Raw genomic sequence first — 13,075 nt, forward strand, 5'->3', positions numbered from 1 at the left:
ATGGCGATACATGTCATACGCCTTACCCAATCCACTGTACCCCTACCTAAACGCCCGATGATGCATGTATGCGATGCAGTGATGATTGAAAATACAATGCGGATGGCTTGTCTGAGTGAGTTAAATGATGATGCCCCGCTGCGCCCATCCGCCTTTGCCCTTCCAGGCAAAGAGGATCATGCCACACGCCACCCAGACGGTGATGGCCATGGCCCAGAAAGTCGGCGCGTAGCACTGCTGGCCGTAGCAGAAGACGTCCCCGCCGCCGTCGCGCTGAGGCGAGTTCTCGGCGCCGGACTGGTACACGGCCGAGTAGACCAGGCCCCAAAACGTCGACCCGAGGGCGGGGAACATGGCGACGATGCCCCAATTGGTCGCAAAGTTCTCGACGCCCCAGATGACTGTGATGATGATGGGCGTCAGACTGAAGACGGCTCCGTAACCGGAGCCGATCAGGCCGGAAACGATCCAGAAGCGCTCGCCGTGCTCCTGGATGAGGCCGGAAGCCAGGGCGACCAGGCCGAGGGATAGCACCATGGCGAAGAACAGGAGAAATGCGACGCGGGAGATGGCTGGCCTCCCGCGGAGGAATGGCGGCGACGACGAAACCTGCAGGTGCTGCGTCTGTGGCGAGGGTGCCAGCAGGTCGGTCAGGGTCCCGGTGGCCAGACGGGCAACCGTGCTCGTAATGCCAACAATGGAGACATGCGTCGCGGCCGACGTCGGAGGTCCGACGTAGCGCATGGTGGGCGGATACAGGGTCCCGATGACCGTGCCCAGATTGTTGATGAATGCCTCACCGGGGCCGATCATTAGCAGGAAGCCGAGAGCGAAGCACCACATGGTCTTGTCGGCCAGAAAGCTTCTCGTTTCGGCATTGAGCACCATCTTCTTCCTAAGTTTGGCGTCGTCTTCGGCTGGCCCAAGAACGCCGCCATCTTCTGGGTCGTCATCGATTTGTCCAATTGCACCGTAGCCTCTGCTACGTTCAAGCTCGCGCGCGCTGAGAAATGAAGTGCTTCGCTCCAGAAGACCGCTCCGCTCGAGCTCCTCGGCGGCTTCCTCAAAAATGTCCTCCTCGTCGACAACCTTCAGAGTGAAGGCCCCGACGACTCCGACGACTAGCAGAAGAATGGCCAGAAAGACGAAGAAGTGGAAAACATCCAGGTCTCCAGCCGTGCCGTCCGGCAGGCGCTCGTAAAATACATGGCTGCCAAGCTGGCTTAGCCACATGCCACTCAATCCAAAGGCGGCGATGGGCACGGCAAGAGCCAGACCGCGATGCTTCCCCTTACCAAAGTTCTTTGCGCACGTCGCGACGGCGGCCAGGTACATGGAACAGGTACCGACGCCGACGCAGACAAACGCGAAGATCATCAGGGGATAGGTCCAGTCGGCACCACCGGCGATGCGGTTGCCGGCATAGTCGCGCAGGCCTCCCAGGTTCTCGGCCTCGAGCTTCCGGTATGTGCCGGCAGCCAAGGCATAGCCGCCGCCGAACAGTATAGCGGCCAGTAGGGAGAGGGGTGGTGTGCCGACGCGGTCGCAGATGTAGCCGAGAAACGAGACGGGTAGGTAGAGAGCGATGGAGCTGCCGATGGCGAGCCCGTTGACCTGGAACTGGGTGTAATGCAGACGCTCTTGGAAGATGTGGCCGTACATGGAAAAGACGGTGATGGAGCCGGCGCAGAGGGCGGAGATTAGAGCGGCGACGAAGGAGATGGCTCGCAGGGTGCTGGCCGCACGGCGGCTTGGGCGCTTGCGCCAGGAGGAGGGTCTTTCGGAGTCGAAGGATGATCGCGAGCTGAAGCGGCTGATGGTGGAGGATGCATCGTTATCGTCGTCGTCGTCGAGGACTGTTGCCACGACGGTCCGGTCGTCGGACGGGGTCGGCGGAGTTGACGGGCTCGTGGCTCGCGCCATGGTGACTGGCGGCTTCGGCCGGGAGCTTTGAGGTCTTGCTGGTAGCTTTTCGGATCTCGGATCTCGATAGGAGGAGAATTGCGGTTCGGAGATTGTGGGAGGAACGGGCGGTAAGTGATCAGGCAACGAGATAGATGGAAGAGTGAGATAGAGGGAGCAATTAGACAGAAGAGACAAGATGGTCGCAGCTCATTCTTGCCGTAGGGAGCAAACAGATAAGGAGAACATCAACGGAGGGATATTATCAAGGACGGAAGCGAGAGGGAGGAGAAGTCTCGGGATGCGGATGGCGGATAGTAGAAGTGACCGACGGACTGACTAACTGGCGGGGGGGGGTGACCGAAGATGGTGGGAGGAGACGGACGAGACGACGGACTGTCCGCGTCGCAGCCAGAGTCACGATTTCGCACGTCAGCAGGTCGCCTCCGTCACCTAATGATGTCGTGCTCGCAGCGGCCAAGGTGGACCCTAGGTCGCCTGGGCTGTTTGAAGACCGCTGTGGCTGTTTGTTGAAAGAACTGACACGCCGCTGAGCACAGAGCCGAAGCTGCGCTGTGGCAGCCGTTTAGGGGGGGCTGGCAGCACCTTTGTGCTGCACTCGGAGCTGGGGTGAACCAGGCAGGCCAGGCAACGGCGAAGCAAATTAGCCGAGAGGGCCCACTTTCGACATCTGCATAAGCGAGATCGGAGCCCGGTCGATTCGCTGCCGAGGTCCCGTCACCGCTCCCTCACCGAAGCTTTGACCGAGAAGGCCGCCAGGTGAGGCTTTGCCGCCCACCCAACGACCTAGTGGTACAGACTACCCTCACGTGTGTACAAACACAGCCGTTACTCATCTGTTTGCATCCAACACGTCTAATGTCCATCCCCTCACTCTTTCTCCTTCTCTCTTTTCTCACCTCCCACTATGCTTCCCGCTGGCCACGCTTTCCGATCATAGCTTCACGATGACCCCGCCGGACAGAGACGAAGGAGACGAAAAGCACCCAGATAGGCCCGAGCAAGCCCTATCCCAGTCTTTCTCGCAGCTAACACTCATCGATGGATCCCCTGACGTCGGCCTTCGACAAGCAAATCTACGCCATCTTCTCACAGAAATCTCGCCATGGGAACTGATTTACCTGCGATCTTTGATCCAGCAGACGACTCCCAGGCTTGCAGACTTGCCCGACCTTCCTGAAGAGGTCGTCGCCGCGATATCCACCCTGATCGACTGCCCCGATGTCCTCACGTGCAAAAGGGTTTCCAAGGCATGGCGAAGAGCTTGGACAGCCGACCTTGTTGCAAAAGATGTTGCGCGAGCCCACTTCCCCGGTCTGATCGAGCTGTCGCCCGAGGAGGCGTCGCCCTGGCTCCTCCTTCGGCCAGCTTTAGCAAGGACCGTTTCTGTTGCTCGTGGTGAATGCATATCATCCCTCTTCAACGAAACGACGGGACCTTCCCTGCTTGAATGCACCACCACACTGAAGCTTGACGCCCGCGCTTGTGAATATGCCAAGCACAACACCACCCGTCCATCATACCCGCTTCCCGGTGGTGCCGGTTACGCTCCCGGACACCAAGCCTCCAACGACTTCGCTTATTGCGACGGAAGAGTTGCTTGGCGATGGGACGAATACAGTTTTTTTGTCGACGACATTCGTGCCTTGACGAGAACCTTGGTTTCACCCTCTGACCTCGTCGTCAAGGGCGAAAAAGACTTCACCGTATGCGCGTTGTCAACCCAGCTTCTCGTCCTCGTCAACGCTCTCACAACGAGGTCCTTGTAAGTTGATTTGGTTCGGCTTTGGATTTTTGCAGATCGCTTAGACGGCTTCGTCTCTATTTAAGTCTAGGCTTCGCCAGGCCGGCTCCAAATCAATGAGAACATGAGTCCTGATAGGCTAACTCGACTAGGATTGTTTGCCATCTCGAGACAGGGCAATACCGACGAGTGACCCTGCCTTCCCGCATGCACGAAATCACCCTCCACAAGGAGACTTTCGTCGTCACATTCGGCCCTTCCCTCGTTCGAGCAGATCCCCATGTATGGCGCTGGGGAAGTGGTCTCGCCAAGCTGAAGGTGCCCAGGTTCACCGAAATCCCCGAGATACGCAAGCTCATCGACAAGTTCTCCTGCAAACTTGAGCCCTATGAAGCGGCTTGCATGGTGTATTTTATACATCATCCGACTAAACAAGACCTTCTATATCTTGTCACTGGTTTTCATGTCCACTGTAAGTCAACCAAACACCCTCAGCCTGGCCGTATTGCCTATTTGCAGCCTCTAACACATCACCAATCGAAAGTTGCGGCCAGCTCGACAGACTTCGATTCGGTCGACACATTTCGCGAGTGTTTCCACAGCACATTCGTGATTGTCATTCATAAGTTTGACGCGATGAAACATGTTCAGACGTTCAGCTACGAGACTCCCATAATGGAGAGATCGATATCTGTTGGCTTGCGACTTCGATGCCGTCCCATGAACTCCTACGGGCTCTATAACCTCGGTTTCAACTTTGGCTGTAATCGTGCCCGCAAAGTCGACGGCGAGTCGCCTGGTACAACGTCTAGGGTGAGGAAGACCCTCATGGCCACGACCATTCATCTGATCAACTTCAACACGGCAAACGAGACTTTTACGTACGACACACGAGCGATTCGCAGCATGCCTCTGTGGGATCATGATGTCTACACTTGGCGAAAGGTACTTTCGGCAAGCTATTTCTGGAACGGTCTCATTTACTACATGCAAGATGATACTGCTGCTAAGTGCGAAGGCGATGCATCCAAGTTCAGGGGCGTTGGAGCGCTTTGCATTGCCACAGAGTCTTCAACGCTGATCGTGGGCGAAGAATCGCCTTGGTTCAAAGAGGATAAGGTAGCTCGGCTCCTTGGAGTAGACGATGATTTCTTGGTGACGGTTTACGAGAAGGGGTACGCTGTATGGAATTTCGGCAGCCCTACTTGGAGAGACAAGCCGTGGATTCCAAGCTCTGGACGCCTCAGACCAGCTGCACCTCCCGAATCAGAATACTGGCGGTAGACCCAAGGCTGTAATGGCTCGATTAACCCTTGGGTACGGCGGTATGTCGGAGTCCAGGAAGAAGAAGAGGGCGTGATGATAGTCGCGTTAGTCACGTCTGAGAGAGCATCGGTACAGCAAAGTCCAACCATGAATCATGGGATGGATATCCGTTGCCGCTAGTCTCCCATGTTGCTTCTGTCAGTGATGGCTTCTAGGACGCCAGCTGGCGCCAGCCGTTCCGCTGCTATCAGAAGGAGGCTAGTTGCAGAGCTACGACAAGACGTCTAGGCGTTAGTTAGTACACACCGCCCCGCTCTCACCATCTTCACGTCTCACGATCTCTCACAGCGCCGCCATCGGTCGACGAGAGATGACCTCGGATCAACCCCGGACGCAACCAACTCGTTACGGAATGCCGTTGCCCGTGCGGCGGCACCCACCATGCGCCTCATCAACGTCAACACGCTTTCTCTAGATGAATTCTACGGCGACGACGTGCCCCGGTACGCCATTGTCTCCCACACATGGGGTGCCGAGGAGGTGACCTTCCAGGACTGGAGGGATCACAGGGTCGCGAGGGAGAAGAACGGGTTCCAGAAGATTGAACTCGCCAGGGCGCAGGCGCTTCGCGACGGCCTGGACTACCTCTGGATCGACACCTGCTGCATCAACAAGGAGAGTTCCGCCGAGCTCTCCGAGGCCATCAACTCCATGTTCGCCTGGTACGAGTGCTCGATGAAGTGCTACGCCTACTTGTCCGACATCGAGCATGCCGGCGGGGAGCTGGGGAACAGTAGCAACGAAAGCGACAAATACCAGGTTCTGTCTCGGAGTCGATGGTTCACTCGCGGATGGACGCTCCAGGAACTCCTCGCGCCTCGGGAGGTCTTCTTTTTCTCTAGGGAATGGAGTCCCTTGGGTAACCGCAGGTCGCTAGCCGACGCCATTCAGAGTATCACAAACATCGACTGCCAGTACCTCCACAGGCGGAGCAGGAAACTTCTCTCCGGCGCCAGCGTCGCCGAGCGCATGTCCTGGCTCTCGTGCCGCAAGACGACGCGGGTCGAGGACATGGCCTACTGCATGCTCGGCATCTTCGACATCAATATGCCGCTCCTCTACGGCGAAGGCGCCAAGTCCTTCACCAGGCTCCAGGAAGAGATCCTCAAGACCTCGACGGACCAGTCGCTCTTCTGCTGGTCATGGACCGAGAGCGACCCGGGCTCGTGGGTCAGCATGCTGGCGCCCTCGCCGCGGAACTTCCGCAACGGCCAGGGCTACCAGCCAGCCAACGACGCGACGAGCCGGCCGGTGCCGTACTCGATGACGAACTTCGGTCTCTCGATACAGCTGACCCTGATCCGGCCGGCCGACATCCGCATCTCCAACTTTGGCTTCCGCCCACCGCAGTACATCGGCGTGCTGGCCGCGAGCACCAAGGACGGCTATCTTATTGGCGTGCCGCTGGAAGAGGCCGGCGTCACGGACACGTACCGCGTCATCCGCGACTTCCCGCGCCCGATCGCGCTGCAGTGGACCAGCCTCCGCACCCTGAGGGCGGAGAATCTCAAAGGAGAGGTCCACGACATCTTCGTCCCCTCAAAGGCGTCTGGGAAGGACCTCGAAGTTGTGCAGGTCAAGCCGTACGACTCGAGCTTCCACCTAGGGGAGTACGCCGTCATGCTTCTCATCATCAACAGCAGGGGCTCCGGGGTGGAGATCTTCACCCGCATCGAGGCCATCCCGAGGTACACGGATTCGATGGCGGGTTTCATCACGATGAAGAAGTTCAGACTCCCGCGGAACCTAGCCAACAACAGCTCCGCGTCCTCGAACTTTCGCGCGACCGAGGCGCACGGCGCTCTGGTACGCCTCCACTCCAACTCGCTGAGCCAGAAGGACGGGGCCCTGTGTCTGCTGTTCGGCGTGCTAGTCAGCGAGGAGAGGCAGACGAGGTGGATCTTCCGATACCTCGAGGGCCTCGCCGAGTCCAAGGCGTCGTTCAACGAGGCGAACCTGGAGAGGTTGCTGAGAGATGCGTCGACCAACTGGCAATCGCCGTCGTCGAAAGCGGAGGCGAAGAGCGGTTCCGCCCAGACGACCGAGAGGAGGCGCGTGACGAAGCGGGACAGCATCACGACGTCGCTGGGGCCGGAGTTCAGGGCTGAGGTCAACGATCGGAAGACGGTCGCCAAAGCGGCGCATGTTATTGTTTCGGGGCTGCCGGCGGGTTTGAGGACGGTCGAGTCATTGTAACTCTTGGGGGGGGGGCTTGACTTGGTGTCTATGGATGCCATTGATGTCTTTCCTTGTCTTCGCATGCCTGTATTCCACGGCTGTTAGTTACCAGACCGATTCCTATTTGCTTTTCGTTGTGTTTCCTCGAAAACAGGGACAGGCTACTCACAGTGAGGTGTGTTGAAGACCCAGACGCCGTGGCATTAGAGTGCGTTGCAGCGGAAGAAATGCAGGGCTGCCTCGCGCTCGCTCGAGTAAATCGTCGACGTCGCCATCGTGGCGGCTCTCGCCACGGACCTACTCTACAGGGCTACCAGTAGTAGCTACATGATCCATCCACAATACAACCCACATTCCATGACAGAGACTTTCTTGCCGAAATCCCTTCTAGCTAGCTGTGCCACGAAAGTATCATTGACCCCTTCCGCCCGTCTCCTTCCCTCCACAGACAGCGGACCGTTTCATGCCCTTCTTTCGACCGCAAGCCACCATGTGAGCCCCACGCAGGCCGCGAATCAATCATGACAGAGACGGCCTTTTCCATCGAGGTCAGCAGTCTTGATGGACATCGTTTTCAGATGTAATTGATATCCAGAGGCTGTTAGTTCACTTGTTGACGCTCCCATGTTGGTTCAAATCGGACTACGTTGGGTTCAGAGAAGGTTTAAACATGGAGACTCGAAACAGCTAAGTCGATGAAGCTAGACCTGATGTAGAGGGGAATCATTGTGCATTGTGAACCACATCTACTCTCCTCTCGACTTACTGCAGATTACATAACGACTAGACAGCTTTATCGAGCCTCTCACGGATGTTCTTCACATGCCAGACACCCCCTTTGCCCACGATCCACATCTCGTTCTCCCCAAACGCCAGATTCACGGGATCGTTGCCGCCCCCTCCGACGCGGATCGAGCCGAGCGTCCACCCTGATTCCGGGTCCAGGACGTCCACCACCTCGCCGCCGGCCCCGAAGACCCAGCCGCCGCGGCTCACGCGCACGCCGTCGTAGAAGTACTGCATCGCGCGGCTCAGCAGCCTCCGGTTCCCGAGCAGCGGCAGACGCCTCCCCGACGAGGAAACGGCCAAGTCCCACGCCCAAAGGTCGCGGGGGCCCAGGTTGTTCCGCCGTAACGGTTTGGTCTCGGAGGCGCCCGTGTCCGCCAGGTAGAGCGTCCCACCGTCGGGCGAAAGCGATATGCCGTTGGTGTTGCCCTGAAGGTACGCCAGCTCCTTGACCCGGAGAGTGGTGCCGTTGACGAAATAGACCGTGGGCAGCGTGGGCATGGAGTAGGGGTTCAGATCTCGGCCCTGCAATACAGCAAAAGTCAGAACAAATGGGTACGTCATCACTGATCAGATACATACCCAGCCTGATCTGGAGTCAGTCAGATAGTAGTTCCCCTCACGGTCCAGCTCGAGATCGTTGAAGCTCATGAAAGGCCGCTCATAGAAGTTGTTCAGCACGGTCTTGCGCTCCCACGTCTTCGGGTCGATGGTCGCCAGGTATGCCGTCTCGTCCGGGCCCCCGTCCGTGACGACGTGCAGCTTGCCGTTCTGGTACACGCAGCCATGGACGTTGTAAGTTGGCGGGTCCGTCCGGATCTTGGTCAGGTTGTTGGTCCGAACGTCCAAAACATACTGCCAGTCGTGCGTGCCGTTCTGGCCTCCAGGAGGACCCCATTCCACGAAAAATAGTAGCGACTGCTCGGGGATATAACACGAAGCCTCGTGTACTTGAAATGGGAGGACCTGCAGCTGCTCGACGGTGGCGTCTGGTCCGATGATGTCGAAGAAGCGTTCGTCGTAGGCGACAAAGCTGGTCTTGTTGATGTGCTCGTTGCTGCAAGCCACATCGTCCCGTTGTCAGAAGGCGAAATACTAGACGGTTGGGTGGTTTGCAAATCGTTTTAGACTTACATGGCGGCCACCCTGGGGTCGGACACTTCGGCAGCAGATGGTGCCTCCCACACGGAGCGGTTGAAGCGGCCCGGTATCACGGCGAGGAGCGGATCCTCGTTGGAGACCCAGGCCCATCGGTCCGGGCTGAAGCCCGACGGCAGGGCGTCCAGCTGGCCCGGCACCGGGCCGACGAGGCCGACGAGGAGACTGGCGGCGGTCTTTGCAAACATCGTTCTGATGGTTCGGGCCATGATTGCGCGAACTACCGGGCAGTAATCTTCCCTGATGGGTATCTTTATACTCTTCCTGGTTATTGGTACTTTTGCCGGATTCTTGTTTTCACGCCAAGCACTCGGGTTACAGTATCGGACTTGGCCCGCGATCATCGTAATTTCTGTCCCGAACTCGGACTCCGCTCCGTTACCTGTCGGCGGGCTATTTCCGGGAAAGGAGGGAACGCTACGGTGATCGATTAATGTAAGTCAAACTACCCCCATTTCGGCACCCCCCCCATCTCGGCACCCCCAGCCCCACCAAGCTACACTAAAACCTACTACTTTCTATACATACTATATAACCCTACTTTTAAGACTAAGAATTATACTAAAATTATTTATAGTAATTAAGTACTATATATACTAAAATTTACTATTTTTATATATGTTTAGCTAATACTTACTATATACTAGTAGTTAGAAAGTAAAAGTAGTATTTTACTAGTAATATACTATATTTCTTTTTATAAGCTTTATAACTTAAATTTAAAGCTAAATAGTATATAATAACTACTATAAGTATTTATAGAGTACTACTATAGTTATATAAGGTTTAATTTAATATTACTTACTTAATAGCTTTTTTATAGCTATTTATAAATTTTCCTTACTAAATTAATATAAGTAGAAAACTAACTTCTTTATTTTAAGCTTATTAATAGTAGTATACTATATTGCTCTATATTATAATACTAATTATATAGAAATATACTATAATAAGTAGTTTTTATATTTTAATATAATTTCTTTAAATTATAAAAGATGTTTTAAAAAATGTTAAGGTTTACTAGTAAAATACTAGTAGATACTAACATTAGTATTTATAGTATAATTAGTATATAGTAGATAGAAATAATAGCATATTTACTTTTTAAAGATACTATATTACATACTATTTACTTAAATATATAATTTTATATTAAATATAATAAGTAGGTTTATAGTTATAAGGGTGCTAGAAAGTAGTAGGTTTTGGTGTAGCTTGGTGGGGCTGGGGGTGCCGAGATGGGGGGGGTGCCGAAATGGGGGTAGTTTGACTTACTATGTAGTGATGCATATGTAATTACGGGCTGCATTCAACTTTGCTTGCTCCTCTAACCCTTTAATAGGATCACAAATGAGCTGCTTCCCTTAGTCTAGTTGTGGAAAGTAATAGGTCGACATACATATATTTAGTACCTAGGAAAATCCATTTTGCTAGTGGTGGCCTTGTCCCACCTAGGCAATGTCCCTCGACATGGAAAAAAATTAATGTTCCTAACATTTCCTAAGTAGGACTGCGTAAATGCGGATGGGATCCACCTTTCCTTTATCCAACCTAATATCTATCAGACTGAAACGGCTGCTAGAAGGGCCCTGTCAGTAATAACAAGGGGTCTGTCGAAAGTGGTGTGGGCTTAGGTCACCCTCGTGACAACCGGAAAATAGATCCTAGGGGCAAATGCGCAGCCTCGCTCGGGAAAATGTTGGGAGCATTGATTGAATGGATCTAACCACCTAAAAATGGGGTTTTTCACGTTGAGGGACATAGCCCAAGTAGGGGAAGGTCATGACTACCATCGTCGTCAGGAGGGATCTTCCTAGACAACACATCCGAATATACACACAATTAACTAATCAATCTTTCTATAGGGTTGCCCTGCTCAGCTTGCCAGTAATAATTAGGAGACAGTGGACTCTATGTCAGTCCTGCTAGTCATTTAGTTATAGTATCCTTGCTATTTTTTCATCTGCAAAAAACCTTAAACTTTTGCTTTTCAACCTATATTCAGGCGATGCTACAGTTATAGCCCCTAGAAGAAGCTAGCTAACTTATTTAGCTTTCGCGAAGTCCGGTGGCCAAGACAAAACGGTTCAGATAGTCACAAATTGGTCACTATTCCTTATGATTTCGGCATTTCTGCAGTAAAACTTGAATGTACACCCTGTGCCTGAAAACTTATAAACCGTTGCTCTTCTCCTGTGTGCCAGGAGCTGCGAATATCTGGCAGTTAGTTGCTTCTGCAATCAATCACCACATTCCAGTCGCCATTCAATTTACCATCTTCTTGCAACGCAAGCGCTCGTTATCAATCTTAATCATGCTATTCCTCAATATTATCCATTGCTGGTTAGCACTACTTTCGCTACTTGCCAACACAGCAAGCGTCTATGGAATACCAATCCAAGATGTCGGCTTCTCAACACCCGCCTCTTTATCCAAGCGCGACACAGAAACACTTCGCGCAACACTAGTTTGCTTCCATACACAGCGCTACCACGTCGCCTTGATAATCGACCGCAAAGACTACGATGTATCCTACCGATATCATGCCACCCAGAGAGGGAATTCGCGCACATTCAAATTGAGCCGAGACCGGAGGCAGGGTGGCAGCTATGTGGACTTTGGACTCCCAAAACTGACTGCTGATGTTCCTCTCACCTCTTTCGCTAGCAACTGGGATGACGTTGACAATGCTATCAACGTTGAATCCCTTCTTCCAGCTTCAGGCTATGACTGCTGGCAATACGTCAAGAATGCCCTTGCGACCATGCAAACAAGAGGGTGGGTGACTGGGTTGGATGTGGCGAGTGCTTATAGCGAACTTCTGGACAAGGCTACAAATGCCGGGATGGAAATAAGCTGTCAAGCATTCTGAGGTGTGTTATTGGGGTTATTGAGTGTCGCAGGGCGGTGCAAAGGGAGTCGCATTTGGAACTAAAAGCACATATAAAACAGTATGCTATTGTACCAATACGAAGGGCGTAGATACTACTTTCTGCTTGGGCAAAACAGTTTTTTTATTAGTTCTCTTTTCTTGTACCAACCTGAAGTCATCAAGCGAAGGCTGGGGTTAAAATACTAATGAAAGCGAACACGTAGTATGGATGCGTGGCTTGTTATATCCAAAGTAGCCGACGAAGCAACAGCACCGGCGGCAACCTCAAGAACGCGTACCAGTGCTAGGAAATGTGCTCCGACGGACCTAGGCCCTTGCGTTGCAAGTCCTTCTCGTGGGAGTCGAGTGCGAAGGATTGCCATATCTTTGACGTCTCGGTGGAGGACGGGGTCCAAGTGGAAGAGGGCACAGGGGGTGTTCTTCTTCAACAGGGATTGCTTTGCATACAACCCGCGTCCTGGCGTGAAAATCAACGAACGGGACCAGGGTAGCATGTAGAGAGATATGTCAGCCAATGCTTCACGCTGCGCGTCACACGATTGTACCCAAAACCGAGTTTCCACAACATCAGCTTTCTTTGACACTTCCGGTACGCTACTGCTATTCAGTGGTTGGGACGCTAGTTTGGGTGTAGATATAGGCGAGTCCGTCTGGGGTCCAGCATCTCATCACCGTATGGTGAGCACTCCTATGATATATTGAGAACACGATCACTTAAATGACATTGAATTTAGTTGCCCGATCCTTCGAGTTATTTCGCTCAGTGCTAAGCTGGGCTTAGTATTCTTTTAGCAATGGACCAGCATTCGGAACGATAGCTTTGCACCCCACGAACGATTTGCCCGGCCCGTTGTCGGACGGACATTTGGTCATCTTGTCGGGCTATGTTTTGTCGCATCTGGCGAGTGCGGGGACAAGGAGGAAAACCTGCGGACTCGTCACTCGGGATCATTACTTCCATGAGATGCGATTGATAAGAGTGCGTGGCAATTAATCCTATGGGAACAATATCAAACTTGTGACTAGTAGTACAGACAAAGGAGATCTATGGTATCGACTGTGGCCAT

General features: G+C 53.5%; 5 protein-coding genes across 5 annotated transcripts; 3 read left to right on the forward strand and 2 right to left on the reverse strand.

Annotated features, from left to right (window-relative positions):
• Positions 1-120: 120 nt before the first annotated feature.
• Positions 121-1,923, reverse strand: CH63R_10660 (MFS monocarboxylic acid transporter; the record flags this gene model as incomplete). The annotated part of the gene is made up of 1 exon (XM_018305634.1): positions 121-1,923. The coding sequence occupies one exon, from the start codon at positions 1,921-1,923 to the stop codon at positions 121-123; it is 1,803 nt and encodes a 600-aa protein (XP_018155058.1).
• Positions 1,924-2,870: 947 nt separating this feature from the next.
• On the forward strand, positions 2,871-5,027 carry CH63R_10661 (F-box domain-containing protein; the record flags this gene model as incomplete). Its single annotated transcript, XM_018305635.1, has 4 exons — positions 2,871-3,688; positions 3,820-4,072; positions 4,163-4,849; positions 4,920-5,027. The coding sequence occupies 4 exons, from the start codon at positions 2,871-2,873 to the stop codon at positions 5,025-5,027; spliced, it is 1,866 nt and encodes a 621-aa protein (XP_018155059.1).
• A 347-nt stretch (positions 5,028-5,374) lies between these two features.
• Positions 5,375-7,189, forward strand: CH63R_10662 (heterokaryon incompatibility protein; the record flags this gene model as incomplete). Its single annotated transcript, XM_018305636.1, has 1 exon — positions 5,375-7,189. One exon carries the CDS (start codon positions 5,375-5,377, stop codon positions 7,187-7,189), a length of 1,815 nt encoding a protein of 604 aa, XP_018155060.1.
• A 765-nt stretch (positions 7,190-7,954) lies between these two features.
• Positions 7,955-9,459, reverse strand: CH63R_10663 (AkeP protein; the record flags this gene model as incomplete). The annotated part of the gene is made up of 3 exons (XM_018305637.1): positions 7,955-8,482; positions 8,540-9,014; positions 9,092-9,459. 3 exons carry the CDS (start codon positions 9,457-9,459, stop codon positions 7,955-7,957), a joined length of 1,371 nt encoding a protein of 456 aa, XP_018155061.1.
• A 1,970-nt stretch (positions 9,460-11,429) lies between these two features.
• CH63R_10664 (uncharacterized protein) lies at positions 11,430-11,987 on the forward strand (the record flags this gene model as incomplete). Its single annotated transcript, XM_018305638.1, has 1 exon — positions 11,430-11,987. One exon carries the CDS (start codon positions 11,430-11,432, stop codon positions 11,985-11,987), a length of 558 nt encoding a protein of 185 aa, XP_018155062.1.
• Positions 11,988-13,075: the final 1,088 nt, after the last annotated feature.

This window comes from Colletotrichum higginsianum, assembly GCF_001672515.1.
Source record: "Colletotrichum higginsianum IMI 349063 chromosome 7 map unlocalized unitig_7, whole genome shotgun sequence".
NCBI lineage: Eukaryota > Fungi > Ascomycota > Sordariomycetes > Glomerellales > Glomerellaceae > Colletotrichum > Colletotrichum higginsianum.